Here is a 26,737-nt window from a genome sequence, read left to right as displayed (position 1 = left end):
GTTTGGACTCTGCGTCAATATAATGCTGGGCTTTCCTAACTAAGTTTTTCATTTTGAATTGAAATTTGAGATTGTATTGACTACGTTGACTTGATTTCTGAATTTATCCCTAGAAATATTGAAACACTTCTCTTGACCTTTAAAAGGAAGAGTAAAGTGGAGATGAAGAGATGCATGGTTAAATGAATGTAATTAGCACACTTTAAAACAAGAACGGAATCTTTACATTATCGTGTGGACAAGAAGAACAAAGAAGAAATATTGAAAATGATAATTGACTGAGCTTTTAAAAAAGGAAAAAAAACGATATGTTGTAACGGAAATGCTGAAAAAATAGCCAATGTGTTCAGATTTTGTATCGGAGGATTTGAAAAGTAACACGTTAGGTCAAAACGCAGTACTTGGTTCACACTCCATACAAATAGGTGGCGGTAGTGAGCTTCAACGTTATTTTCCAACCGCTGTTTAAACACCAAAAGAAGCAAAAGAAAACAGGAAGACATTTGAGTTTGCTTTGACGAGGAAACAAATCTCCATTTCCTGTGGTTCTTTTTGTTGTCGATTATTTTATTTGCGTATCTTATTGTTTCACTCTTGTGGACATTAATCGACAATCTTCTTTTTCAGCTTGTCATATGCTTGCCTTTCACGTTTAACGTCTGACGTTCTCGATGCCGGTTACGTGTGTTCTGGTTCGGTGTCAAATGGCTGTCGTGCCGAGAGCCGGCTTGTCATGACGTGCACTCGACCCCGCTAACCGGCCAGCACCGTTCGTTGTCTGCCGTTATGGAGGAGCGAAAGCTGAAGAGAAAGAGTCCCAGGACCCCAACAACCCCGGCGGCGGCGGCGGCGACGGTAACGGTGGCAGCAGCAGCGCCGACCCTCACCAGCGGTTCTGGTCGCAAACTCGGTGCTTCCACCGGAGGGAAACATGTCGGCTGTAGTCACAACACGGGCCCACATTCCAGCCAGAAGAACAAGAATAGAAGGTAACCGCAATATTAAGTCACCACGTAACTACTTTTCAAGGTCTCAAATGGATTATTGTTCAGGGGCCGCAAAATGCCTGATTAGATATCAAATGGGCCGGACCGGTGAATTTAGAGCATGAGTGATGCAAATGCGTTTTTCCCTGTGTTTCAAAACTAAACAAAGATGCAAATGCGTTGAAATTAATCCAGTCAAATTTAATGGAGAAGTTTCTAAATGACCCGCATGTAGAATTTTATTTATCAGGGTTTCCCCAAGTATATTTAAATTCTCAATCAAAAGCCTAATTTTAATTTTCTATGGGCCTAGTTTATTTCCAAGACACCCATGAAAAGTTTCTAATTTTGAAACTTCATCAATGTTTGCAACCCTAAACGCAATTTAAACACATGAAAATGTTAACACTGTATTTAATAGGATGGGTGTGGACTGATTGCAGGTATCGGTATCGGGCCGATACCAGCCTTATTATAAAGCAGGGGTCTCAAATTTGTTATTTTCTTTTTTTCTAGAGGCGTTCGTGACAAAGCAAAGTATCAAATGGGTTCCAGTGTTCGCCCCAGCCCAAATCAAAACCAGGCGGCACCCATCATCCAGCACTCGTTCTTGACTGATGTCTCTGACGTGCAGGAGATGGAGAATGGACTTCTCAGCCTTCTCAACGACTTCCACTCAGGGAAACTGCAAGCGTTTGGTGAGCTGACATAAGTTTGAGTACTTGTGCTATGTGTCGCAAGTGACACAATTATTTTGTTTTTTTTTTTGGTTCTCAAGTCAACCATTTTCCTCTGTACAGCAATTTATACACAATAGTTTATAAGCTTTTCTTTTGTCTTGTTTGGCCCAGGTAATGAGTGTTCCATTGGGCAGATGGAGCATGTTCGAGAGATGCAGGAGAAGTTGGCCCGATTACACTTTGACCTGTATGGCGAGGAGGATGAGATGCAAGAGGACCAGAGAAAAACAGCCCGGGACACCAACATGGACAAGTTGCTTCTGAACGTAAGACCTTGGACATTCCATGAGAAGTAATATAGATACAGACTCAAGCTCCTCCCATGGCCATTTGAGTCCCTAGACCTCAACCCAGTTGAACACCAACAGATAGATGGCTTTATATTGCAGTTGTAAAAGCTAAACATAATTTTCCTTTTCAGCTGGAGGAGTTGAGTTCATCTATGTATCCTTGTTGGCGCCCGCAAGACCTGGTGTGAGATGCATCTCACGTTTATTTGTTGAGTTGGAGGAATACATATGTGCTTGTGTTTTCCCTGAACTTGCCTTTTCCAGCCAGAAACTGAATCTGACCGACAGCCAAGAGATTCCCAGATCTGCCGCCGTGTGACTGCCTCTGTGCCTGTCGTTGCATGTGACCTGCTTGTTGGCCAGGAGAGGCAAAAGCAAAGTTGGATGTCCTTCATGAGGGTGCAGCCAATCTAATCTTATTAAACATCATGATCTTTGTAGTTTAGGCACTAATATCTAAAATGTGGTCTGACTGGTCACCAGCATTTGTTTGCTCTCACATAAAGTGTGACATTCTAACCAAAGTGATTTGAATTAACTTGAAAACAGATTGCTTGGCTGCAAATCATTTTATAGCACTCTGTTGCACTTTATATTATCAGCCCAATCAATGTATCATCAAACAGATTCATCAAAGTGTGATTACCACGTGGGGAAAAAAATCACAGTTAACCACTTTCAGCATCAAGATTCCGTAGTTTGTGTCCACATCTGTTCTCCCTGTTTGGCTGCAAGCAGTCCAGTAACCCAAATATTGACTTCACACCCATGCCTTAATTTCTTATGTGGTAATTGAAGCTTTATTGCTTCCAATCAATTGTCTACAACCCCACATTTGAATTGCAATCCTTATTAATCACTCGCTGCTTTGACCGTCCGTCAGCCAATGTTGGGGTTGCATTATCCTTATAGCTTGAAATGTGAACAAAAAACATGTATGCAGATGGTTTTTAATAAAATAAATGTGAATCACGAATGTCCACCAACATTCTGTAATTTTTCACTAAGCATATTTCTTCAGACGAAAACTCAAGAAGCTTTACTTTGTGCAACTACCGTCCAGTGTGTCGATTTTCCAACAAGTGTTGCGTGAGAGGCCATCAAGTACGTCGCTGGGAATTATTCACTTTTATTTAATTGATCCATACATTAATAACACGTCACATATCCTTTTTTATATCTTTGTAACAGGTTAAATACTCTTCCACCTTTTTTTCTAATGTAAAATACACGTCTTGGTTCAATTTAAATTGGACTGAATTTGAATTTGGACGTTATCAGACGTTCAGCGAGCGCCATCTTGTGTTTTGAACACGAAACTGCACCACAAAGGGCTGAAACGAATCCGAATGAATCACACGTCCACAATGTTTTGTAACGTTCCTTAAAAAAGCTAATATAGTGGGTGAAACAAATATTACTAGTTGACGATCTTTTTTTTGCACTAATAACGCAATAATGCTGGCCGTAAGAGGCGTCGTATGTTTTGTGTGTGCAGGAATGTGTTGATGCGTAACCATGGCAACCTGGAGCCTCATTGCTTGCCAATGTTGACGATATTTGTAATCGAGTGATAAGTCAGGATTCCACGTGGCTTTTTCAAGAAATCATCCATGGAGAAGAAGAAGCTGAATTCAAGTGTTCGGTTCAGCTGCTGGACTCCGTTGAGCAACCACGCAGGGAACGCGCAGGTCAGACTCACAAAAACCTTGAAAAAGATTTACAGTTATATTGTGCATATACACTTTGTGATCCAGTTTACAGAAATTGATGATGGGGCATTATAGAATTATGATTTAATTTTGTTTTCAAGAAGTTAGTAATGCAATCATAATTTGAGTCGTCCATCTCAATTGTTTACTTAATTAGTTCTTTAATTTGTCATGTAATAATTTTCAAATAAGCTTTGCTGAGTGAGTCCTCGTTTATTTAGCATTTTTTTCAGTCGAGGTGTGTCAATCAAACCATCATAACCTCTTCATATTATCAGAAAAGACATAATATTCAATATTTTATAATTACCAAGTATAACTTAAGTTGTTCTTGCACTGTTAGCACATCCTCCAAACAGAGCATGTATTTGAGAAAAACCTAAAATAAAATGTATGAGTACATTTAACTTTTTTAATTGTGATGATTTTATCGAAAAAAAAAAAAAATTCCTTCATTTATTTAAATAACATAAAATAGCTCATAAAAAGTGTATGGTTGAGATGGACAAATACAGTTTAAACAAAGTTTTTATGACCTGTTTTCTTGAAAACCAAAAATTCAAAAAAGTTGATGTCTACATTGTTATCCAATTCTGAAATAACTATCAAAGAGAAGGAAAAAAAGTCTTTTTAAAGAGTGATTTTTTTTCTCTCTCATTTTCTGCTCATTATTTTGCACTACCGTTGTACGAGTGCTGCTGCATATTTCTTCCCCGACAGTTATTTGAAGAGAGGATCAACCTAGTGCTGCACTGGTTTGATTTGTGGACTGACCGACAGAGGAAACAAATGCTGCATTCTGTGCTCACACGATGCACCAAACCTCAGCTCAGGTGAAGCCCTAAAATCTGTTTCCTCCTGTAAAATGCGCACATCAGAACATGTCCACTAAAGTACGTCACTCACCCGAGCAGGTACTGTCGAGATCTGCTGACAGAAAGCCTTCCGACGACTCGAGCGGATTTCACGGCGGTGTTGCCGCGCTTCCTGTCACTTTACATCATGTCCTTCCTGTCCCCTTTGGACCTCTGTTCCGCCGCCCAAGTCAGCTGGCACTGGAGAGTTCTGTCCGAGCAGGTGCAGAATGTCCTAAGGACACCAATTGTATAAAACTTGTTCGGTGATTTGAATCATTTTGTCTCAAATAAACCTCAGGACTGTCTGTGGGCGGGGCGCAGCATACGACAAGGTTGGTTTCTTCCCTACGTGCCTGGAGAGAAGGAGTTTGGCGCTTGGAAGAACCATTTCATCTCCTGCATCAACACACTGGACAGGCTGACTCCTCATGAGGCAGCGCAACAGTACTGGACACTCAGGCAACCTTATGCCGAGGAGGAAGAAGAAGAAGAAGAGGAGAGGCTGAAAGAAAGAATAATCAGGCAGATGATCAGGGCAAAGATTCACGAGGAGAAGAGTGAGTGAAAGTGGTGAAATCAAAAATTCAAAAGTAGCCTATGTTGTTTTTTTTTTTGTTGTTGTTTTTTTTGTCAGGAATAGCGCTGAAAACCAGAAAAGCCTGGCGCAGCAGCACAAGGTTGGGTGAATCTGGAGGCGGGAGCACCCAGAACCGATCAACCACCCTTGGGACAATATTCAGGACTTGCGAACCTCCCGACTGGAGTCTGAGCACAAACAGCGGCCGGAACTCGGAGAGGAACGTGGGGCGCAGCTTCAGCAGGTCTCAAAATGAAAAGTAAGCTTGCAGATCTCACTTAAGACTTTTCATGATTCGGTTCATCTGTGGTTGAATTCTCTGGATTTATTTATTTATTATTTTTTTGAATTCTCCCAGTGATCCATTTTCTATACATTTCTATTGGTGAGCTGGAGCCAATCCCGGCTGACTTTGAGACAGAGACAGTCTCCTGTCAATCGCAGAGCTCATATAAACGAAAAAACATTTTATCCTCCACATTGAAACTGTCAATAAAGCTCAGCTGCCGTTTGCAATTTTCTAAACAGAGCTATTGGGCCACTATCCAAATACGTCTTCCGACCAGCGCCGCCCCCGCCCTCCAGCATCTACAGCCATCCTGCAAGCAGCTTGCTTTTGGTCTCCAATAAAATCCCCGCTTACGAGGTGATCCGCCAGCTTCAAGAAGACACGATTTGAACACGTTGGGCAAAACCGCCGTCGCCGTCCACGTCATTTTCTGCCTGCTTTTCACGCAGCTGGTGCTGAGCGGCGCCAAGGCAGACGTGATTGTGCTCCTGTATGACCACCGAGCGACCTTCTCGGCGCTGTTGTCCCAGGTGGAGGAGGCCGTTTCTGGCCGCACGTTTAAAAGGCTTGGCTTGATGGCGCCAGGAGGGACAGAACAAATCCATCTCTTTCACAGTGAGAATTCTAGGAGAGCCTTTTGTGGTCCTTAATGAGCAACATCGATTCCATGATGATGTTTGAATCCTGATGTGTAGCTTTTGAGGCATATGTTATTTCTTTGTTTTCATCCAAATATTTTGTACCTGCAGACAACTTCTTATCGGACAGAACCATTCTCACGCCAGCTCACCGAGATTTCTGGGAAAAACTTTCCATCCTGGTGGCGGAGAAAGGCGGTGGGCTCGACATTTTCTCGCCGTGTGCGGCATCGAGTAGGTGATCGCCATTTTCACTTTGATTCAGAAGCAGCTCTGCGGCTCAACTGCGTCTCTCTCTCTCTCAGCCTCAGGTGTGGCGCTCATGCAGAAGCTGACCACCCTCACGGGCCTGAAGGTTTGGGCACCGATGGGTCTCGCCACGGGAAGTTTTCAAAATAGTGAGTCCTGTAGCCACAGTCTTAAAATATGATTAAGATTATATTCCATTCCAAATGAACGAAACCCATTTTTTTTCATGACTCATCTTTAGTTCTTAGCGATTGGTCTGATGGCGGTATCGGTACCATCGGGCTCGCCAACCCGCAACCAGGAGGCCCGGCGCTACATTACATTAGCGAGCCAGTCCTGCTGGGCTGGTGCAGACAGGCCCAGTGGATGGAGGAAGCGCTGGGGGAGATGAAAAGCTGTTTGGAGTTCCGGCTTCAGCAGCTTGGCCTTCAAGCTCGGGGCAGAGCTCTGGGTGGGTGTCACACTTCTCGTCAATTCGGGGAAAGTGCGCGTCTCGTAAACTCTCGTACTCTACAGGTCATTCTCTGTGGGAGAAAGTCTGTCTTGAGGATCTGTGTTTGACCGAAGACCTGAGTCTGGCGCTTACTGAGGGACTCACTCTTCTCGGGAAAAAGGCAGAGGTAAATCGGACGAGTTGCTTCGTGACCAGCAGGGGGGGCACAGATCCTAATGTGCTTTGACAGCGCTGGCCGCAAAGTTGTTTAAAATCCCTCGCAAGCGTTTCTTTTTTCTGAATGAATGATTAGAGATGAGTCAACATCTCATTGTGGAGTAGTATAGTCGACTAATTGACTAGTCTTGCATCTTCAGACAAGACCATGTGAATTTCTCGCTGCCTTCCTGACAAAGTGGAGTGATGAGAAGGAGACAAGAGAGGAAAACCAAGTGTCCAATGTCTCTCTGATGTCGGGGCTTCCTCAGGTGTGATGGGCTGTCTAATTTTTGTCCGTCGTGCCAGAGATAAGACACGTCTTCATCTTTTCTCGTTTTTTTTCTTTTTTTCTTTTCCAGACGCAGATGGACTGGAGAGGTGTCATTGCCAGAGAGTTGCAACTCAGTGAGGTTCTGTACATCAGCAGACTGAGCGCTATCGTCAAGGTGTGTCCTCTTACAAACACGATGATTGAGGATGTTGAAAGTGTCTCGTTCGACTAAGTGTCTGTAAAAATATGAGATTTAATGTGCTTTTTTTTTTTTAAATACTACTTTGTAATTTACATTCTGGGTTGCTCGGACAAATATTCATTGGTTCATTTCCCTCTGACCTCCTCTGTGCTCAAGGCATACCAAGAGCCTCTCACAGCAACCCTCAACTCCAACAGAGCCATTCTCAGCTCCGCCGACATGCTTGTCATCCTGAGCCCCGTCGCAAAAATATTGGACCTCAACAGGTACGCACAATTTACACACTCAATATTATTTAGTTTTTGGTGTCTGTGAACACATCCCACCTGTTTGTTGGTCAAAGGGAGTTCAAGGCACAATTAGATGCCAGACTGCAGCAATGGGGCGCGGAGCAGTGTGTTGGCGACGTGTGCTTGAAACTGTGTACTCACCTCAGAGTGTACACAAACTACCTCAACAACTACACGACTGCTCTCAGTACCATTGACAAGGTAACGCCCACTTGCACAATTCATGAGCGCAAGACCTTCACAAAATATTCGACACTGAACGATCATATTAACAGCGGCGTTGGCTCGCTCGTTCACTGAAATATACAAATTTCAGGACCTTGACACGGATTTAATCAAATACTGTAAAAGAAATTGCAGCTTTCCTCCTCACTTACTGGGTAAGCTAGGAGAAAAAGCAACCCTCACAATCTGAGGTCTTTGACCCCCCGCGTACGTAGCGTAGCACAAATAAGTCGATTGTTCCGTTTTGTTTGTATTTACGCAATGATCAGCCTTCTTAATGGCTGAGAAGTCATTGTTTGCGACACCAATCACAGTCATGGTTTTTATAAAATAAAATGCAAAACATATACTCAAAATACAAGCAGGAATATATATATATATATATATATATATATATATATATATATATATATATATATATATATATATACTAATTAATTAATATACTAATTAATTAATATATTTCTTAATGAAAAAAACTGTAGTCAGGTCAGTTTTTACTTTATCAATACATAGAGTAATTTTGCTTTTATTTATTGTTTATTGTTAAAATGATCAATTATCCGTTATCCATCATTATTTTTTGTGTCAAAATTAATTTAAGTATGTTGATAAATTCATTTATACTTAACAGTCTGGGATTATTTTTTTAACTGACCAAAATATCCGTTCTAATAGTTGTATTTAAAAAACAAATTCTTATTGATACAAGTATTGATCATAGGTAGTGTAAATAACCATATTAATATTTTTGGAACAGCAGCAGTGATTTTATTTATTAGATTTTCTTTTCTTTTGAAATTTGCATTGATAAGTACTACTTCCGGTTTTAGCTAAATACTTTTATTTTGAATGCAAAGTTCCTGTTTAGTACAGAACAAAGTACGGCCAGGAATTCCATATTGTGCCTCAGAAAAACGGACATTTATATTACTAGAACCCCCTCCGAAGAGGCAAAAGGTGTGTAAATGATGGATATAAGTATTTTGTGTTTGTAAATATTGAGTGTTGAATGTGAAATATGTTAGCGTGTGTTTTGAAACACATTTCAGCTCATACGGTGATTAGGTTCCAAGGTTACACGGTTATGGATAAATGTTGCTCAAACATTAACCACAAAATCATCCGTAAAATCTCATCCTTGTTCGGAGGACATGCTATAGGCAGTAATCTCCCACTATAGAGTTGAAACATTTAATATTTTAGCCCACTCTATATAGTTAAAGATCTTCATACGAGTTAACTTTACCAGTATGGTAGAATTTTTTTCATTTCCCTTTAAAAGTGTCATACTCTACAAAGACCAGAATATTGTAAAGGAACTTATTACTTTCACATGCACATATCACGTAATATGTAATGTGTTACAGTTTGGGAGTAACTTGCCCAACACTGGACACAGACAATAATAAAATAAACAGTTTGTAAAATTGACAGAGCTTCATTATCATATAGGTAGGGTTTTTGATGCAAATGTTTGTATTGTTTGTCTATGCTAGCCCTGGGCAAACTACGGCCCGGGGGCCACATGTGGCCCATTAAACATTTTAATCCGGCCCACCAAACTTGAAAAAAATTAAATGAATCAACCATGTTAATGTTTTATTTTCTAAATACCGTGTTTTTTCAAAGACATATATATTGTTGTAATGCTTTTGTTCCCTTTCATTTAAAATTGAATACATTATTTTCTCCGATGAGGTGAGGTGACCAAAACACTCCATCCATCTGTCCCTGGTCCTGCCCCTCTGTCAAATTTTAGCACCCACTGTGGCCCCCCCAATCAAAAAGTTTGCCCATCCCTGGTCTATATGGTAGTTATCATTGCCTCAATCCTATCTGAGGAATTTTCTACATATGCCTATCAGTGCAGGGATACCAAGCCAGCATTTCGAGCTTTCCTGAAGCGAACGGACCGAACTCTGGCAACACACATGCTGAGGTGACCTCGTGTACGCTTGCGCTCCGTTGAACCGGGATGTTAACGCACATCTTGTGCGTGGATGCAACTCTGTCTCTGTGTTCATGTGTGCGCCTCCTCCTAAAGTTTACAGGAGCTGCTGCTGTGTCCCGTGTGGAGAATCCAAGAGTACGCAACGTTGCTGCAAGCTCTGACTTTGCACACTCATGCCAGTCACCCTGATCACACGCAAGTCTCCTCCGCCCTCAACACCCTGCAGCGATACACACAGTTCATCCAAAAGGTGCAATGAACACACACACAGCGAGCAATGTTGTCATCAAAAAGAATGCAAGCGACATGTGTTGTCTCGTTTCAGCTAAAACGCAGCTGCGAAAGAGACCGCGTGTTGGAGGAAACCCAGAAGATGATCCAAGGCTGTCCGGTAGAACACTATTTGTGTTTCTTGTTGACAGTTCTACACACAAGCAGTTTAAAGTGGTTGTGTGTGTGTGCATGCAGAGTCTCAGAGTGGGAAACCGGCAGCTGATAACCAGTCAGGATGCTGATTTGCTACACAGTGCCAACGAACGCATACCAGAATCTCTCAGGTAGCCATTTCATAGCAAGTTACAAATACTTTGCATTGCTCCACTTTTTTAGAATGTCAACAATATCATAGGACTTCCGCAGAACGAGGAAACTGAAGTAGATTAGCCACACTTTTGCAACACTTCTCTTACACAAGTGAATTTGTGTTTGTATTGGTTTTATAATATTTGCAGTGGTGGGCGCTCAAGGCTTTCAAGGCCTTCTCTGCTGCCCGAACATAATCAAGAAATCCTGATCATATTCTTCACATTGATGTCATATTATATCCTAGCGTTGTCTTTTTAGGTGAGAGTTTTGATCCAATCAGAATTCAGCTAGCTCGTGTTGCTAGGCAGATTTCATGATACCAGTAGCACGCACAATTCGTCCGAGGCCTTCACATATAATCGCAGGCGTCTGTTCTGTGTGAATGAGGTGGTGTTACAGTTGATAGACAGTTGCGATAGCCAATCAGATCGGGAGTTGGTGACAGTATGTTGAAGGTGATGAACGCGTCTTGTGATTGGATACTCACTCGTGAGGGGGCAGCGCTATGCGGAATCAACACACCAGGAAGTTGTAACTGGCGACCGTTCGAAAATCTAAAACGTATTCTTGCTTTTTTAAACTGCAATGGCCGAAAGAGGGAAAAGTGGGGATTTAATTGCAGATACACTTGCGAGACCATTATTAAGACGGACCTTTCAAGAGAAGCTCGGTCGTCCAACACTCAGTAATGTCTTAGTGTCTTTCTGTATATTATTTGTCCTGCCGTGGTGTCATAAATGATGGTAAAATGAGGGGATTTATGTTGGACTTCACCGAAGGGCGACGTGTGACATGCACGGCCCGCCACTGAATTTGCGTCTAAAGTATTAATACTGCCGTTGCGAATGTTAACATCACATCCTGTCTCATATTTGATTAGGGTCTACGAGCATGTGGCGGATGTCAGCCTCTTCCTGTTCACTGATGTTTTGATGCTGACACGGCGGCAAAGGCAGCATGCACCTTTCACACTAGCGCACAGGAGCACACACGCATTCCTTGCTTGTGTGGCGCTCGACAATTTGAATGTGAGGAAACACACACACTCGCGCTGTAAGTTGTCACACGCGGACTCCATTTTCAATGCCGCTGCGGCTCCGCTTTGCTCAACTGATTTATATTTCCATAGACGTGAAGAACGCCTTCATCTTGGAGGGACCCGTTCGCTCGTGGGTTTGTGCCACAGAGCGAGGTCAGGACTTGGATCACTTCCTGTGCGTGCTGAGCAGCGCCACGCAAACAACGCTGACATCCACGTGATCAACACGGGCGAAGTCAAAAAGGAGGTTTGGACCGAAAGTTGGATTTGTCGTGTCAGGGAATCGCAAGTAATAGTTTTTAGGATTGTATCATGATTACTTTTTTAAATCTAGAATATTACAGTGCATACACAAGGTTTATAGAGCACTATACTTTTTCCACATTTTGTTAAGTTACATTGGATTTTTTTTTACTCATCAAAATTGTACGCATTTTTTTTTTTTTTTTTGCAGATTTATCCAGATTAAAGAAAATAATACATTATTTTATATTTGTTTATTCATAGCCTTTGCTGAATGCATTCCATTTTAGAAGAAGCTTGTAACCTAAAATGTGAGGCGCTCTGAATCTTAATAACCAACCACTGTGTTTTATTCAATGTCAATCCCGTTGCAGACTTTACGGTCAAAATGAATTTGAGACGTGTACGTTCCGATATAAAAGGTCTTTATTGAACTCAAGAGGGGGGAAAAAAAAACTGTTACAAAGTGTGATGCAGCTACATTTCATCATCGGTTTATCGCCTTTAGTACATTTTTGCCATTTAAAAAAAAAAGTTCGTTTCTAGTATTTTTTTTTTTAATTTGTGAATTTTTTTTCAAACTGATAAAAAATAAATACAAATACGCAACATACAGCTTTCTCAAGTAGTCTCCCTTTGACTCTTCATCAGTGATGCCGACATAATTAGACCTCAACTAAAGCAGCCACTTTAATGACATCAAATCCAAAGTGAGCTCACATTGTCATTTATCTATTATTTATTCATGATATTTGACTAAAGTCTGCGGTTGGCGAGGTTTGGATTGTTGTTGGTTCTGTGTGCTGCAGACGTGTGCACGGCCTGATCCTTGCCACCGTTTAGTGCACTGTGCGGTGACTGGCTCCTAATCTGCAAGGCCCCGTTGGCGCCTGTCCCTTTTACAGACGAGTAGCCTTTTGGTTTTGGGATCCGTGTCGGCCCCGGGCGTCGGAATGATTCTTGAGGTATCTGGAGGAACACACAGTGGAGTCAAAGTGATTTGATGTCTGTGTACCTCAAGCAGCTCAAGAAACAGTGGAAGTTGGTTTGGTTGAAGACCACAAACAAAAAGTGACCAGTAGGTGGCGCCAAACACGTTTAATAAGTTCCTCCAAACATTTCCTGTGCAGATTTTGCAGACACATTCGATTCATGGGTGGGGTGGCCGTTAGGTAGTTTGGCAATGACGAGTTAATATTTGATTCGAAGCATGTCCGAAAATGGACAGAATGACATGAATCTGATTTCCTGCATCAGCTGATGTCCATGAGGTTGAGTTTGCTTAAAGTATCTGACCAGCCAAGATGGGCCATTTTTCACTAACAAGCTCAGTTTTTTTTTTTAAATCAGGAAACTGAAACTAGTTATCATTTTCATTTTTTTAATCCTTTCATTTTGGAGAAATTTGGAAATAAGTGACGACTTGAAAAAACACCTACTTTCAATGAGGATTACGGCTACGCTGAAACCAGAAAAAAAATAACAAGTCAGCTCCAAAAGGGGGCGTGCCAATTAATTGTAAATCTCATCACAAGAAAAAAAACAAACTTAAATGACTCCAGAGTCTTTTTGGAGAGGCGGGAGGCATTTTAGTACTGATGTCATTTTAACATGCAACCCTATTATATAAGTGCCAATGTTCAACTCATCCAAGTGTCCCTTTAAAATGCAAAAATAATGAGGACTAACTAAATCAGATTCGCATTTGATTGGCTGAAACAGTGTTCAATTTTCAAAAAAATAATCATCAATTTTTTTTATTGATTTTGTGCGCAGTCACGCTGCTGGAAAGAACTGCCGTTTGTCTTACGGAATTGTCACGACTTTCAAACCAAAGTTTGACAGTTTGGTTATTTAGTGTTTAATGTGGAGATGATCATTTGCTCATAAAAAATGAGTTTCTCATAAACAATGTGCTTCCCCCACCACACGCACACACACACATGTTGTGTCCTCAAATGCCCTCAGTAGTTTAACGTAATGCTTATTTATTATTTATTTAACTTCTGTTCAAAAGCGAATAGCGCAATGACAATGCTGAGCGTGCCCTGCTTCTTGATGACGACTTTCCCTGCAGTGCCAATTGTATGAACAACCGAGTCAAAGTGTGTGTGTTTCTCCATAGTTTACACTTACACGTTGTTTTTTTAGCTTCCGTGACCTCTTAGTGAAGTGCTTTCTTACATCGTGACATTGTAAGTTTCAGTGCTGACACCGAGGTATGTGTCAGTAATTTGATTTGTGGGATTCTATTTTCTTCTTTGGCATATCATTGCTGAGGCAGGAGCTCAGCTTCCTCTCGCTGTTGCCATAGCAACCAAACAGAAGCTTTGTTTTGGTGCTTGTGCAGGAGAGCGCTCACATTCATGGCGTCTGCATGCTCACTCGCATGTGATGCGGTATGTTTGGAGAAAGCCCCTAGACAAGCGTTATCATACTTTCAGTGTGCCTGCCGGTCGCCATGGTTGCTGTCATCCGGAAGTTTCAGTGCAGCTGTTGAGCTCTTTGTGTATTCCATCCCGAGTGAATCACAGACAGCAGAGCCAGCTGCTTACTTTTCTCACGCCTTGCGCTAATGAAGAGCATCTTGTTCAGCATGCATCATATCCTCCTGTCCAGACCGACGAAGGATCCAATTTCCTCAACTGTGACGCTTATCGTCGCATTTGTTCGTTTAATGCCTGATTTCACGGGTCTGGGTTGAAGAGCTGCGGAAAGGCTTAGCACACTTCACGTTATGCCTGCTGTTCTTCGCTGCCTCGTTACTTTGCATTTTCTCAAACAATATTGCTGTTATGACAAATACTTGGTGTCAATTTTTACATAATGTATGCTTTAAATCGGAAAATTGTAATCCTTCCTCTGCCAGGGAGGTTGTTTTTTTACGTACTCACGTGATGATTTCTGGAGCTATGCATTCATGTTGCGTAGATGAGTTAATTTTATAAAATCCATATTGCATCATTTGTTCTCCGGCATTCAATGTTGTGACTTCAACCAATCAGGCTGCATGCTCAATCTTTGTACAAATGTTGGAGCAACATTTTTTTTTCCAAAGTGTGCATACAGATGGGAGCAAAAGTTAATTAATGAGGATTCAAAAAAGCCTCTAGTTCCGTCTCGCTGTAACTAAAGCAGATGATATCAGGATGCTTTTCGTGGGAAAATGGTCAAATCCACAAACGGGAAAAACCAGATTAGAATTTTGCTGTAAAAACAAAACTCCAGTGGCATTGTTTTGAATCAGACATGCACCAATGGCCAACTGGTGTCCGAATGATGGAAAGAGTCGGATGATCCAAAGCATGCTTTACCACATCATGTGCTGCAACCTTTGATATTTTCACTGCTGCAATTTGCAAGATGATTTTTTTTAACTGAAGGTTACTGCAGTGAAGTCCTGTCAAAAAATCTCCCCGGAGCAAACTCAGAAGTTGTTGATATTCAAATGTCACTGCAAAGCGTTCTTCAAAGACTTACAAATTAGCGTGTGATTTACCTTACAACTACGTCAGATGCCCAAATTGAAAATGGCAGAATTAAATGATTGGAAGTCATGTATTTTGAGAAACATTTCAAATTCAAGTCTTGTTTGATTTCAAATCAGTTGTGGTGGCCTACAAAGGCCAAATCCAAAATTTGTTTTAGGGATTTCTCTTTTTTTTTTTTTGGAGAGAATTTGATAGTTCCGTTTTCTGAGTTTGCGTCTGGAGTGACATAAAAAATGTGAGTTAAAAAAGTGATGATTATGAATTTAATTTTTGATGAAAATGTGAGTCCATTCTCAACCACAACAATGGAAAAAAAGTGAACTGCACATGCTGCACAAATCCACTAAAATAACTTTTTTTAATTACACCCAACCGAAACATGCTTCATTCCGTGAATAAATGAGGCGGGTGAGCATGAATGACAAACGAGAACAACTTTAATTCTCAGAAACAAACTCGGACACATGATGGGACATAACGGTGTACATCGGCACACGGTACGTCAACTCTTGATTAGTCCGACGGAGGCAAATCAAACGGGAGCGAGCAAAGCAAAGCAACCGCAATCAAAGCCCCTCCAACTCCCTCGGAGTCAAGGAAGACTTGTTCACGGGATTTTTGTATCGAATCTCTCGGGTGAAGGGTTGGAGGTTGAGGGTGGGGAAGGGTGTCATAAGGGTCAGTCATAAACATTACTTACTGTCATCTGTGATGGCCGTTGGGGTTGGGTGGCGGTGGGCTTAATCAGGATGCTACTCGTGACTTTGCTCTTGCTTTTGGGTGTGGCAACGCCGCCGTTAGCGATTCTCTTCTCCTGCATTGCTGGTGAGCCCACGTTCTGAACGAAGGGACTCCCTAAGTGAATGTGGATTTTGTTGTCCTCCGTGGTGATGATGTTTGGCCCGGAGCTGTTGGACCTCTGCACCTGCCAGCCGTTCTGGCGCTCCGGGGTCACGCGGAAGACGGCGTGCCCCCCGGAAATCTCCACCGGGTCAGTTGAGACGTTGCGCTCAGGGTTTCCCGTTGTGACGGAAACAATTTGGATTGGGGACATGGCTCTGTCGGGGGTCAGTGAGCTGCAAGAGTCCGGGGTCAGGGCTCTGGTGGAGTATGTTGCCATGGTGAGAGGTGAGAGCACCCTATCTGGTGAGCACGGCCTGTCTGATATTGGGGAACGTCTGCATTTCGCCGTCGGGGAGACGGCGGTGTTCTGGATGATGGTAATTCTCTGTTTGGGCGGGCCTCCGCTTGTGGGTATGATGGCAGTGCTGGTGTAGGACGGCGCGTTCTCTGCGGTAGGGCTGGTGATCTCAAGTGTCGCCATGTTGTGTCCGTGCTCGGGAGTCACTTTAATCTGAAGCGGCTGGCCGGGACTGTGGGTCAATAGCACATCGCCATGGTTACCATTCGGCCGCTGTTGCCATTTGCCATTCGGCGGGCGAGAGCCCTCGTTGGCTTTAGCGCACGGGACTCTTCTCATGTTGTTATTGAGGTTATTGATGTTATTTACGAGGGAGGGGGCGCATTTGTTGTAAATCGCATTGTCCCCAGATTCGCTTTCATCACACAGCTTGCCATTAGGCAGGACTTTCTCTAACGGGACCGCCGTCGAGAGGTCATGAGGATCAGTCTGAACCTCTTTGGTGGCAAGGTGCAAATCCGAAAAGCGTCTTCCGTTCATACCAGGGCGCAAACTTTTGCTAAATCGTCGATATCGTTCAAGCTCTCGTGTGAGCGTCTCCATCTCCCTGGCCAGTTCCTTGTTCCGGACTTCCTGTTGGGTGAGTTTCCTTCGCAGAGACGTGTGGTCCGTCTTCATGCGGCACATGGACTCCTCTTGTCCCATGTATTCGTGGATCTTCTCTTTGAGAGCTGCAACCTCCTGCGCCAAATGACTTGACCTCGCCTCCTCTTCCTTCAGACGTTTGAACAAGTCATGCTCTTGGTTTGACTCATTCTTCTCAGCCAGCTGGTATGAGGAAAGTTCTTTTCTGGACATTTCCAGCTCCTTCATCAAAGCCTTCGCCTTTTCCTGTTCACTTGTGAATCGCTTCTCCAAGGATTCCAGCTCCTCTGTTCTTAACAGGTCACTATCGACAACCTTAATGTCTTTGAGTTTGCGTCGGAGACGCTCAACCTCCTGGGTCAGGTCTTTGACTTTGTTGTCCTCTTGTTGGAAGCGGTTGGCTAGGGGGGTTTTGACATGCTCCTCTTTCGCTTTGCTCCTTAGGTAGTCTCTTTCTATCGTCTCGAGTGATTGCAACTTTTTTTTCATCATATTGAGTTTGGACTCCAAATCGACGTTCTTCTCCTCCTGGCCTCTAAGTTTGCCCTTGAGGTCATCCCGCTCCCTCTTGGCCTCGCACATCTTTTGCTCCAGCTCAGCCTTTGACCTCAACGCTTTCTTGCTCTCCTCAATGAGCTTTTCTGTGACTGACGTAACTTTATCCTGTTCCACCTGAAGTTTGCCGCTGCTGTTTTGTACCTTGTTTTCCATCTGCTTGAGCTTCTCAGCCATGGCCTTCCGCTCATCAACCAACATGACGGTCAGTGTCTTTAACTTGGTGAGATCCTCTTTCAGTGTCAACTCCGTCTTTTCGAGCTGACCCTCCACGCACTCCAGCTCTTTAACTTGAGCTTTCAAGGCTTCCAGTTCACCAGAGAGAGCCTTTGACACCGTCTTTTCCCTCTCCAGGTGACTTTTTAGTGACGTGCATTCCTGTTTGCTCTCTCTAAATGCATCCTCTAGTTTTTCCAAGTCCATAATTCTGTGATTCAGTTTATCAATTTCAGCCTTCAAACTGTGACTTTGACTGGCTTCTTTTTCCAGTTTCTTGTTCAGGTCTCTGCAGTGGTCCTCCATTCGAATGAGTTCCTCATCCTTCCCCTCCATTTCAAGCACTCTTTTCCGTAGCTCTTCCAGCTCCGACATGAAGCTGGAGTTTCCGCATTCGCCTCGGCTCATTTTGTCTCGGATCTCCTGCAACTCTTCCTCGGCTCTGCGCAGGGTCTTGTTCGTATCCTCCAGTTCGTCAAGCTGCCTGCTTAGAGCGGACAACTTCTGACGGAGCTGCCGGTTCTGCGCATCCTCACTTGTCAGCTTGGCCATCATGGCTTCCTGCTCCTGATGATGTCGACTGATGCAGTCACGCACCTCCGCCTCCAGGCGACACACCTTTTGCTCCTCCTCCTGCAGGTTTTTGTTGGCGAAGCTCAGCTCCTCCTGAACCTTTGAGGTGGTCGTGCTCAGCTGTTGGACCTTGGCTGTTTGTTGAGTCAGCTGCTCGTTGAGACGCTGCTGTTCCTCTACCACCATCAACGCAAAGGACTTGACCTTGGTCAGTTCCTCTTTCAGATTTGTGACCTTTTTGTGGTTCTCTTGGTCTTTTCGTTCTTGGTAGGCCTTCTCCTGATCAATTAACAGCTTCAGTCTGTAAAAGAGGAAGTAAGAAAGTTTTACCGTCAAGTACTCAGACAATGAATCTGCTTTGTTTTCATCACAATTGGGCTGCAGCTTGCATTGCTACCACGGCAACGTCTTGGCGGCATGCCAAGCGACAGTAACAGATAACGTGACGTATGACGCAAACAACCCTGAGTTCAACAAATGACACCCTTTTCTTAATCACAGTATGAGATTGTGAAAGGCAGTGATTTGCCCAATAAACGTCATCAAATTCTTCCGCAATAAAGAGATGCTTGATTTAAAAAAAAAAAAAAAAATTGTTTTGGTCAAGTTTGCACTCCAATCCTGAATTTAAATGAGATTTGTTTGAGAAACGGTGCAGTTTGTGTTCCTGCCATTCTTCACAAACACGATGATTCTTCGTCATTCAGTCCACCGATCTGAGCGTGTCGAGTGGCCCACCCTATGTAGGTCCTACTCAAAAGGCTTGACGCTTCACAAACCGCTGTACCATAAGTACTAATTTCCATCTCTGTGAGTTAAAGTTAAGACAACTATAGTGACTGGCCAAAGTACTGTACCAGGTTTCTAGTTAACTAACAGGTGAGAGGCCCGTGAAAATTTTGATGGACTTTTTGTAGTTTTTGGTTGATTTCTTAGGAACTCAAAGAAAGTAAACATTTACTATAAAAATATAAATAAAAATTTCGAACCTACACACCAACGAGAAAGGGTATTAATTTGGACATGAAATGTTTTGTCAAAATGTAAAAAAAAAAAAAAAAGTACATAATATGCATCATTATCCGAACAACATAATTTGCTGCTTTCGACATTCTCGAATTTCATTTTCTACCCAAGACTTTGTCAAGGTATGAATGTTTCGAGGAATAACTCTGCCTGTGTGTGTGCGTGTGTTTGTCCGAATCTATTTTTTTTTTTTCAGTGTAACCTGTTTTTACGGTGTTCATGTTTTTGCATGCCATTTGCAAAGAAACTGCTTGGATGGAGATGGAGTTCATTTAATTAGCATTTAATGCATCATTAAATGGTGAAATCTGTGTTTGTTTGGTATGAGTACAGCATTTGGTTAAGTGCCAGTTTAAAAAAGTTAAACATTTAAGAAAAAGTAATTCATTGATTTCTAATTCATACATTTACGTTTGAGTCGCAGGGAAACAGTTATTCACGCTCACATTCACATCGACGAACTATTTAGTCTCAAATGAGAACATGCATGTAAAATGTACTCTGAGATGTTCCATTGGATCTCATTTCTCTTAAATGTAAAAAAAAAAAAAAAGCTTTTTTTTCTTTCTTTTTTTTTTTTTTAAATGAATTCAAATTATCATTACTGTCATAATTATTCAGGAATTTAGTTTTAGAGTCGGACTTCCAGTTTGACTTGTTTTATAGGGATTTACTCAATTCAATATAATGGAATTAATCTGATTTTACAGCGTTCAAGTACTCAATAGCGTACATATACAGATTTTTTTTTTCTTTAACCCCATTGTTTTACAGCGCAGGAAAATAATTAAAAATCCAGATGAGTGTAGCCATCCAAATCCTGGTGACACTCCAGCAACAAAATACTCCACAGTCCTCCTGATGTGTGATCTGTTAGCCCCGAAGAGAGCTGCCCAAGTTTGTCGAATTTGTCTTAAGCAAAGTGAATCGAGCCTACCTGCCGCAAAGCTTCTCCCGGTGTCACGGCCAGGAGTTATTTAGCCGTACATCGTGCGCCTCGCTCTACTCTCTGAGTAGCATTCCTCCCGCCCGACCAAACAATAAAGGATGTGCTTTGCTCCGTGTGCTTGTGGACCATGACATCATCAACATGGCCTTTTATGGAGCTTTGCGTTGCACACACTCGCAAGAAGGGGGTGTTCTTGCTTGCTTGCTGCCGTGCGTGCATACCAGACACTGAGTGTACATTACGACACTTTTTCTTTCGTGGTGGGAAGTAACAAAGTACAAATACTTTACTGGATCTACTTAAGTAGATTTTTGAGGTGCTTTACTTGAGGATATGTCTGATGACTGAACAAGGGAGAGTAATGAGGAGAAGCAAGATATTCCCCATCCGTGGCTATATTTAATTGAATTGTGTATTTTTTTTGCCGTTGCTATCTTTAGTTGTTTTTTTTGGGGGGGGGGGTGAGTCACTTCACGACATTAGCACGCTAGTTATGGGAACACATTGCTCTGATGGCATAAAAGTCTGAGCCATCAGCTTGCTTTTTTTTCCCCTTCTCAGTATGAGCACTGTGAACATTAATAAGTGGGAAACTATTTTGTGTGCAGATGTTTTGGGGGTTTTGTGCTAAGTTATCAAAACAGATTTTGTTTATAACTGGAGGTAAAAACTCATTTCAAAATCGGCACTTTACATCAGTAACGCAGACTTGTGAGTCTTTTCCGCCACACATATTTGTACTTGTGCTTCAGTGCAAGTACTTTTGCCACCATGTTAATGTACGAAAACGTGGTGCTGCCGATGTGGAGTAAAAAATATTTTGACTGCCAAATACTTTCAAACATACTAGCGAGTGCATTAGAACGTATTTGCGAGTATGTTCAAACTTAAGTTCAAATGTACTTGCAATTGCATTCAAATGTCTACCCAAATACGGTTTGAACGTACTTATCGGATTTATTTATTTATTTTATTTCATTTTATTTGATTTTAATTTATTTGATTTTTTTATTTATTTATTTTCAACAAAATGAATGACACATCTCATAACCAAAAGATGTTTTTATTCTGACATCTGCATTTTATCGTTGTCATAAATAGTGACTTTTGTTGCCGTTAGAAAAAAAATGCAAAATAAACTAATCATTTTTGACTGTTTAAACTACATGTTTATCTTATCAAAGTCTTATTAGTGCCAGAACTAAATATCTAAATAAATAAATGTACAATAGATTTGACGATTCACATTACAAATCATTTTCTGATCAGAATTTCACTTTGCACATCTGCATTTATGATGGAAGCAACTTGGATTTGCAAATCAATTCTTCGCAAATGATTTTTTTTTTGTTGTTGTTGTTTTTACACCTGTGCATATTTTAAGCAGTTTAAATTGATTTTAAAGTGATTTTTGATGAATCGTTACTAGGGGTGTCCCTATTTGATATTAAAAAAAAAAGTAGCGCATTTTATCGCAAGACATCCAAAATCTCCGACATTAGCACATTTAGACCAGCAGTCCCTTCGAGAATCTGCTCCTGTTCTTGAATCCGCCAGCGCGTATAGCCCGCGTGATTAAAACAACCTCTCGTGTGAAGGAGCAAATGAAGCCGGTGTGGGAGTCACCACATTTATCAAAAAAAAATATTGAAGTTTACGGTAAAAATAAATAAATAAAAAATAAGCAGTGGTTGGACGAACGGCCGTACTGATACAGGTGACGGCCTTTCAGTTGAGAAACACTTCTGACATAACTATTTTTTTTCTAATGATGTCTTTAGGAAGTCATTCTTTGCCAGCCTTGGTAAAATGAATGTACTTTTTGTCTTCTATACTCGTCAATGGCAGTGAATGATTTAATAACAATGTCATCATTGATCATGATTTCTCACACCAACGTTTTAACAAATTAGCAACATATCAATGCGCAACCCTTTATTTCTATAACCCTCTGTCCCATTTGCACTTGCCATTTACAATGAGCGACTGAGCAATTTTTACAACCTATGCGAGGGGTGACTTGGTGCCCGTAAGCCGCATTTTGGTGACCCCGCCTATAGATCCTTCCGCCTGTCACATAACCGTTGACGAGGAATGGAAATGACAGGCCGTTTGCCGTGCAGGAATTTACAGACAGACTCGCGATGCACCGTGAGTGTGTATTGCGCAATCATGGTGACATCATTGCCCAAAGCGCTTCAAGCGGGGGTGAGGCAAGTTGCATGTTGCTTTCAGGCTCATGGTCACGTCATCGTCCGAGTGATGTGTGACATCATCACATCGGCATCCAAAGGTGTATGTGAGGGGAGTCGTCAGCGTGACGGGGTGAATCCTGTCAGCCGGTGTTTCCCGACCTTGATTGAGCCGAGGCACATATTTTATTGAATATAAATATCATGGCACAAAGCTAAACAAAACTGTCACAAATAGTAAGAAGAAAAAAAATAATGCAGTGAGTCAGTGGTCCACGACATTTTTGCCGCCGCGGACCGGTTCATACAAGTCCATAACTTTTGCTGCCCGGCAATCGGTGTTGAGGACTCGTTTCACCTCAAGTTGCCAAAATGCGACTTACGTGATCCACGTGTGCTTTCAATTTCTCATGCTGCTAATGTGCAGCATTTTATTTTCACCAGTCATTCTGTAGATTGTGCCCGGCCCAAAACGTGGTGCTTGATTCGTACGGCTCACGGGTCAAAGATGATCCGTTGCACCGCTAGTCACAAGTCCATCATAGATACATTTTGAAAAATAAGATATTTTTTTATTTTCAAATAATAAATAAAACGGAAGTACTGCAAGTTTTTTTTCTTTCTTTCTTTCATCTGTTTGGCCCAGTCGAAAGTGGCCTGCAGACCGGTACCGGGCCACAAGCCGGTGTTTGGGGACCTCTGAGTGACAATATTTGTATTTGGAATTTGGGAGTTATGCAGATTATAGACGAAAACATTTTTTTTTTAAAGATGTAGCAAGAGTAGCAAAATTTAAGAAATTGAATATTTTTCATGGGCTTTATATTCTGAAATATTATCGAGCTCATCTCAATTAACTCCAAAATCGTTTTTTTTTTTCAGATTTTTTTTTATTTTTACGTGAATAGAATTTCTGCATTACAGTCATCCTATTAACATGGAAGTTAAAAACAAATGCTAAATTGGACAAATTGTTTTTCACAGGACAGGGACGAAAAGTAAAGTCTGGGCCCGAAGCTATTCTTCTGCCGCATGAACGGCAAAAGGTTACAAAAAAAAAAAAAACATTTAATTATTCTTCTATTGGTACGACACATTGGTTGCGAATCACTACTCTAAGACTTGCCACGTTGCGAAGAACGGCAACGGATTGGATTTGCGCTCTTGAAAAGAGCGACATGTTCAGACTTTGCTTTGAGGAGAAAAAAAAAAGCCTCTTTAATATCCACATGATGAGTGGAGTGGATGCGGGATTCCGGGTGATGTCACGCACGGTGAACCGACACAACTGCTCACACCTCAGTGACTGAGCACAACAGTTGGCTCCCATCTGGAGCCAGTCCTCACAAGCACTTGAACTTTTTTTTTTTTTCTCTCTTGTTTTTCTCCGCCCACGTTGCTCACTATGTCTTCCTTTTATTTTATGACAATAATTAGCTTCGGCATAGCAGCTGAATTTGGGTTTAACTGGGCTCAAAATGAGGCCCGGCTTGCTTGGGAATTGTCGTTAAATCCCATTCCGGGTCGCTCCGACTTGAGCGTTCGGATGTCATGCATGGCTTCTTCAAAAGTGAGCTCATGAGTTCTTTGTTTGGAAAAAGAGTGTTTTTCTGGAATGAGCTCATGCTATACTTACATTAAATTAGAGAGCGAGATGGAGACACGGCATTTAGCCTCTCCCCTTTGCTCTGAATCCAAACCGCACATGCCGTGCCCCTGATTAAACTTTACGAGAACTCTGATCCAAGGAACCGAGCGTGTGAGTTCCTGCGAACGCCAGATCACCGATTGTGACCCAAAGACCACGTTACGGTCCATTTGGTTCTTTGCAGGGGCCTCGTGGCCCGTCCCCATGCTGACATTGATACTTCCTACTTGCTCGCACTGCTCGGATCCTCCCGAGACGCCTGAAATCAGATCTGGCCCCTGAAGCCTATTTAGTCCGACGAGCGTGCCTCGACCGCCGTCGCCTCAGAGCGCAGCTACTGTGTACTATCGGGCTGAACGATTTTAGGAAAAAATTGTTTCGCGATTTATTTTTTTTTGGGACAGATATCGCAATTTCGATTTAATTTGCGATTTTCTTCACAATGTGCAGTGACTTTTACAGACATGGCAGAAAATGCTATTATACAATAAAAAAAAAAGAATAAAAGCTATTACTATAATAATGCAAGGACGCTAAAGCAGTTTTGCGATTCATTCTCAAATTCTTAAAAACGACTTGCCGGCAAGTATAATTTTGTATTTATCTGTAATTGTGTATATGAAAATGCATTTTTTTAATCTTCAAAACGTTTTACATTTTGTACAAATGTACATAATTCGTACATAAATGTCAGATTATGTCAATAAAATTGTTGTCCCTTCGCAACGCTCAATTGATTAACATGTATCATTTTGAGACCTTTTACTGAGTCGATCTCAAAACGCTGTGGTGCCAAATTGTGCGAATATTCGCCTTTCAAGTTTTTAGATATCATTTCAACCTAAACTAAATGATGTTTTTTTGCCACTTTGCTGCGTCAGCCGTTTCCCAGAATGCATTTCACACGTGCTGTTGCTTTGCAATGTCAGTACGCTGTGACGTTACAAGCAAAAGATCTTCGGGTGGAAGTATGTTGCTCGTTGTTGATGGAATCACAAGATGAGATCATACATGCCAGAGGGCGCCTTCATCTGTTCTGCGTGTCAACAACACTGGAGGGCCGAACCTCATCTGTTTGCTCCATTGTCGCGTTCCGCTTAGCAGTTGCAGGGAGCCGTATTTCACTTGAGGTTGTCTGAGGACAATCACTCTGTTGATTATTTACACACTGCAATAAAAAAAGATTGCGTGGCCTTATTTTGCAAAGCTGAGGCGGAAAGCGTTTGATGGTGATGATCGGCAACACACGGTCTATGACAAAAGTTGCAGAAGCATCTTGCTAACCCCGCGCATGATGCAATTAACCTAAGCAACAAAGGCGCCTCTTCCTTCTGATCTTAAGCATCAAGGCGAAGGTATTCGGAGGCCGTTAACGTCTACGGGAAGTGGCAATCAATGGCCGAAGAGCAAAAACAATCTGCAGAATATTTCAATGGGCAGATTTGACTTTCGGTTGCAAGGAACGCACAAATGGTTTCCCATTTTCAAAATGTGCAACACATGCTTGCAACATAGTCGACAAACTGTTTTTTTAACAAGAATTTGCTGCAAAAAAAAAAAACATTCTTCAAAAAAGGGCCGTTTTCAGATGAGGTTTTGCACTTTGTTTGTTGATAAAATGATGGATGTGGCAGCCTGAATCCGCTTTGCAGCTCGATAGCATTGGGCGGAAACCTCACATCTGCGAAGGCGTCACTTTAATGTAGTGCTTCTCAAATAGTGGGGAACATGCTTTTTTTCCACCGTACGACAACAAAATGTAATTGCACCTCCACTCCAGTAGTTGGCAGTGGCGCTCTACTTGCATATTGTGCACAGCGAGTTGTTTTCTTTTTGCTAGGGGGGTGTAATAGAAAATAATTGAGAAGCTCTGCTTTCATAAAACCCCCAAAAATAATAATAATAATAATAATGTCGTGTGTAGCCATTACTATGCAGTGAGCAGTAGTATCAATTTGTGGAAAAAATATGAAATTGAGCATTTTTTAACATTGTAGGTTTTGGTCCGACGCCAGTCTACTCTTTTGGAAAGCACTTTGTGCAAGATTAAGGAATGTTTGCAAGTTGAAAGGTCACTGATGTTGCAGCTGAGAGTGGGCCGGCCTCACAACCTTTGTTCTACTTTATCCCGAATGTGTTTGATGGCGTTAAGGTCGGCACTGTCAAGTTCTTCCTCAACAAACTTATCCAAGCTTTTGTCGACGGGCCACAAAAAGGGTTCCAGCATTCTAAACTGCTCGGTGAATGTCACTCAAATGAAAATCGCTAATTAAACTGAAATCGCAATATCTGTCAGAAAAATCGTATGGCAAAATGATCTGCCGTCTTTTTTACACTTTTTTTGATTACGCCGTCGTCGTATATTCCGACTCATTCCTAATGGTCATCCTTTTCAGCAAGTCGTCTTTCCCCACAAGAGTGACGTTTGCTTTAAGGGGGCCTGCTGACATATTTGGCGATGAGGGAGAATGTGCGCCGGGGCAACGTGTCGAAATCGTGCCG

The 26,737-nt window shown here is 42.1% G+C and overlaps 3 protein-coding genes across 4 annotated transcripts in view; 2 read left to right on the top strand and 1 right to left on the bottom strand.

Annotated features, from left to right (window-relative positions):
• The first annotated feature begins 466 nt into the window (after positions 1–466).
• Positions 467–2,992, top strand: ccdc28a (coiled-coil domain containing 28A). The gene is made up of 5 exons (XM_088290857.1): positions 467–989; positions 1,503–1,684; positions 1,838–1,992; positions 2,148–2,170; positions 2,281–2,992. The coding sequence occupies exons 1-5, from the start codon at positions 787–789 to the stop codon at positions 2,333–2,335; spliced, it is 618 nt and encodes a 205-aa protein (XP_088146983.1). The 5' UTR covers positions 467–786; the 3' UTR covers positions 2,336–2,992.
• Positions 2,993–3,501: 509 nt separating this feature from the next.
• Positions 3,502–26,737, top strand: part of ect2l (epithelial cell transforming 2 like) — a 34,287-nt gene continuing 11,051 nt past the window's right edge. The window contains exons 1-21 of the mRNA XM_088290096.1: positions 3,502–3,707; positions 4,449–4,561; positions 4,643–4,805; positions 4,884–5,142; positions 5,220–5,421; positions 5,691–5,808; positions 5,901–6,066; positions 6,201–6,323; positions 6,395–6,487; positions 6,580–6,789; positions 6,855–6,958; positions 7,149–7,259; positions 7,350–7,436; positions 7,620–7,729; positions 7,807–7,954; positions 9,847–9,920; positions 10,026–10,182; positions 10,258–10,323; positions 10,401–10,489; positions 11,398–11,570; positions 11,647–11,803. Coding sequence (XP_088146222.1) covers positions 3,630–3,707; positions 4,449–4,561; positions 4,643–4,805; positions 4,884–5,142; positions 5,220–5,421; positions 5,691–5,808; positions 5,901–6,066; positions 6,201–6,323; positions 6,395–6,487; positions 6,580–6,789; positions 6,855–6,958; positions 7,149–7,259; positions 7,350–7,436; positions 7,620–7,729; positions 7,807–7,954; positions 9,847–9,920; positions 10,026–10,182; positions 10,258–10,323; positions 10,401–10,489; positions 11,398–11,570; positions 11,647–11,777 — 2,775 coding nt within the window. The 5' untranslated portion in view covers positions 3,502–3,629 and the 3' untranslated portion in view covers positions 11,778–11,803. The remainder of the gene's footprint in view (positions 3,708–4,448; positions 4,562–4,642; positions 4,806–4,883; positions 5,143–5,219; positions 5,422–5,690; positions 5,809–5,900; positions 6,067–6,200; positions 6,324–6,394; positions 6,488–6,579; positions 6,790–6,854; positions 6,959–7,148; positions 7,260–7,349; positions 7,437–7,619; positions 7,730–7,806; positions 7,955–9,846; positions 9,921–10,025; positions 10,183–10,257; positions 10,324–10,400; positions 10,490–11,397; positions 11,571–11,646; positions 11,804–26,737) is intronic.
• Positions 12,243–26,737, bottom strand: part of filip1l (filamin A interacting protein 1-like) — a 32,535-nt gene continuing 18,040 nt past the window's right edge. For both annotated transcript variants that reach the window (XM_088290090.1, XM_088290089.1), the window contains exons 5-6: positions 15,991–18,721; positions 12,243–12,768 (exon numbers count right to left, since the gene is read on the bottom strand). In XM_088290090.1, coding sequence (XP_088146216.1) covers positions 12,556–12,768; positions 15,991–18,721 — 2,944 coding nt within the window. In that variant the 3' untranslated portion in view covers positions 12,243–12,555. The remainder of the gene's footprint in view (positions 12,769–15,990; positions 18,722–26,737) is intronic.

Source organism: Idiotropiscis lumnitzeri, chromosome 3, assembly GCF_059441095.1.
Source record: "Idiotropiscis lumnitzeri isolate Australia: NSW breed Sydney's pygmy pipehorse chromosome 3, RoL_Ilum_1.0, whole genome shotgun sequence".
NCBI classification, from domain to species: domain Eukaryota; kingdom Metazoa; phylum Chordata; class Actinopteri; order Syngnathiformes; family Syngnathidae; genus Idiotropiscis; species Idiotropiscis lumnitzeri.
This window is presented reverse-complemented; position numbering and strand designations above follow the sequence as displayed.

Bases quoted from the DNA above. Each gene is read 5' to 3' on its own strand.
- ccdc28a (XM_088290857.1), top strand. From the start codon at position 787: ATGGAGGAGCGAAAGCTGAAGAGAAAGAGTCCCAGGACCCCAACAACC. The intron at 1,685-1,837 runs GTGAGCTGACAT...TGTTTGGCCCAG, and splicing joins AGGGAAACTGCAAGCGTTTG to GTAATGAGTGTTCCATTGGG. The intron at 1,993-2,147 runs GTAAGACCTTGG...TTTCCTTTTCAG, and splicing joins TGGACAAGTTGCTTCTGAAC to CTGGAGGAGTTGAGTTCATC.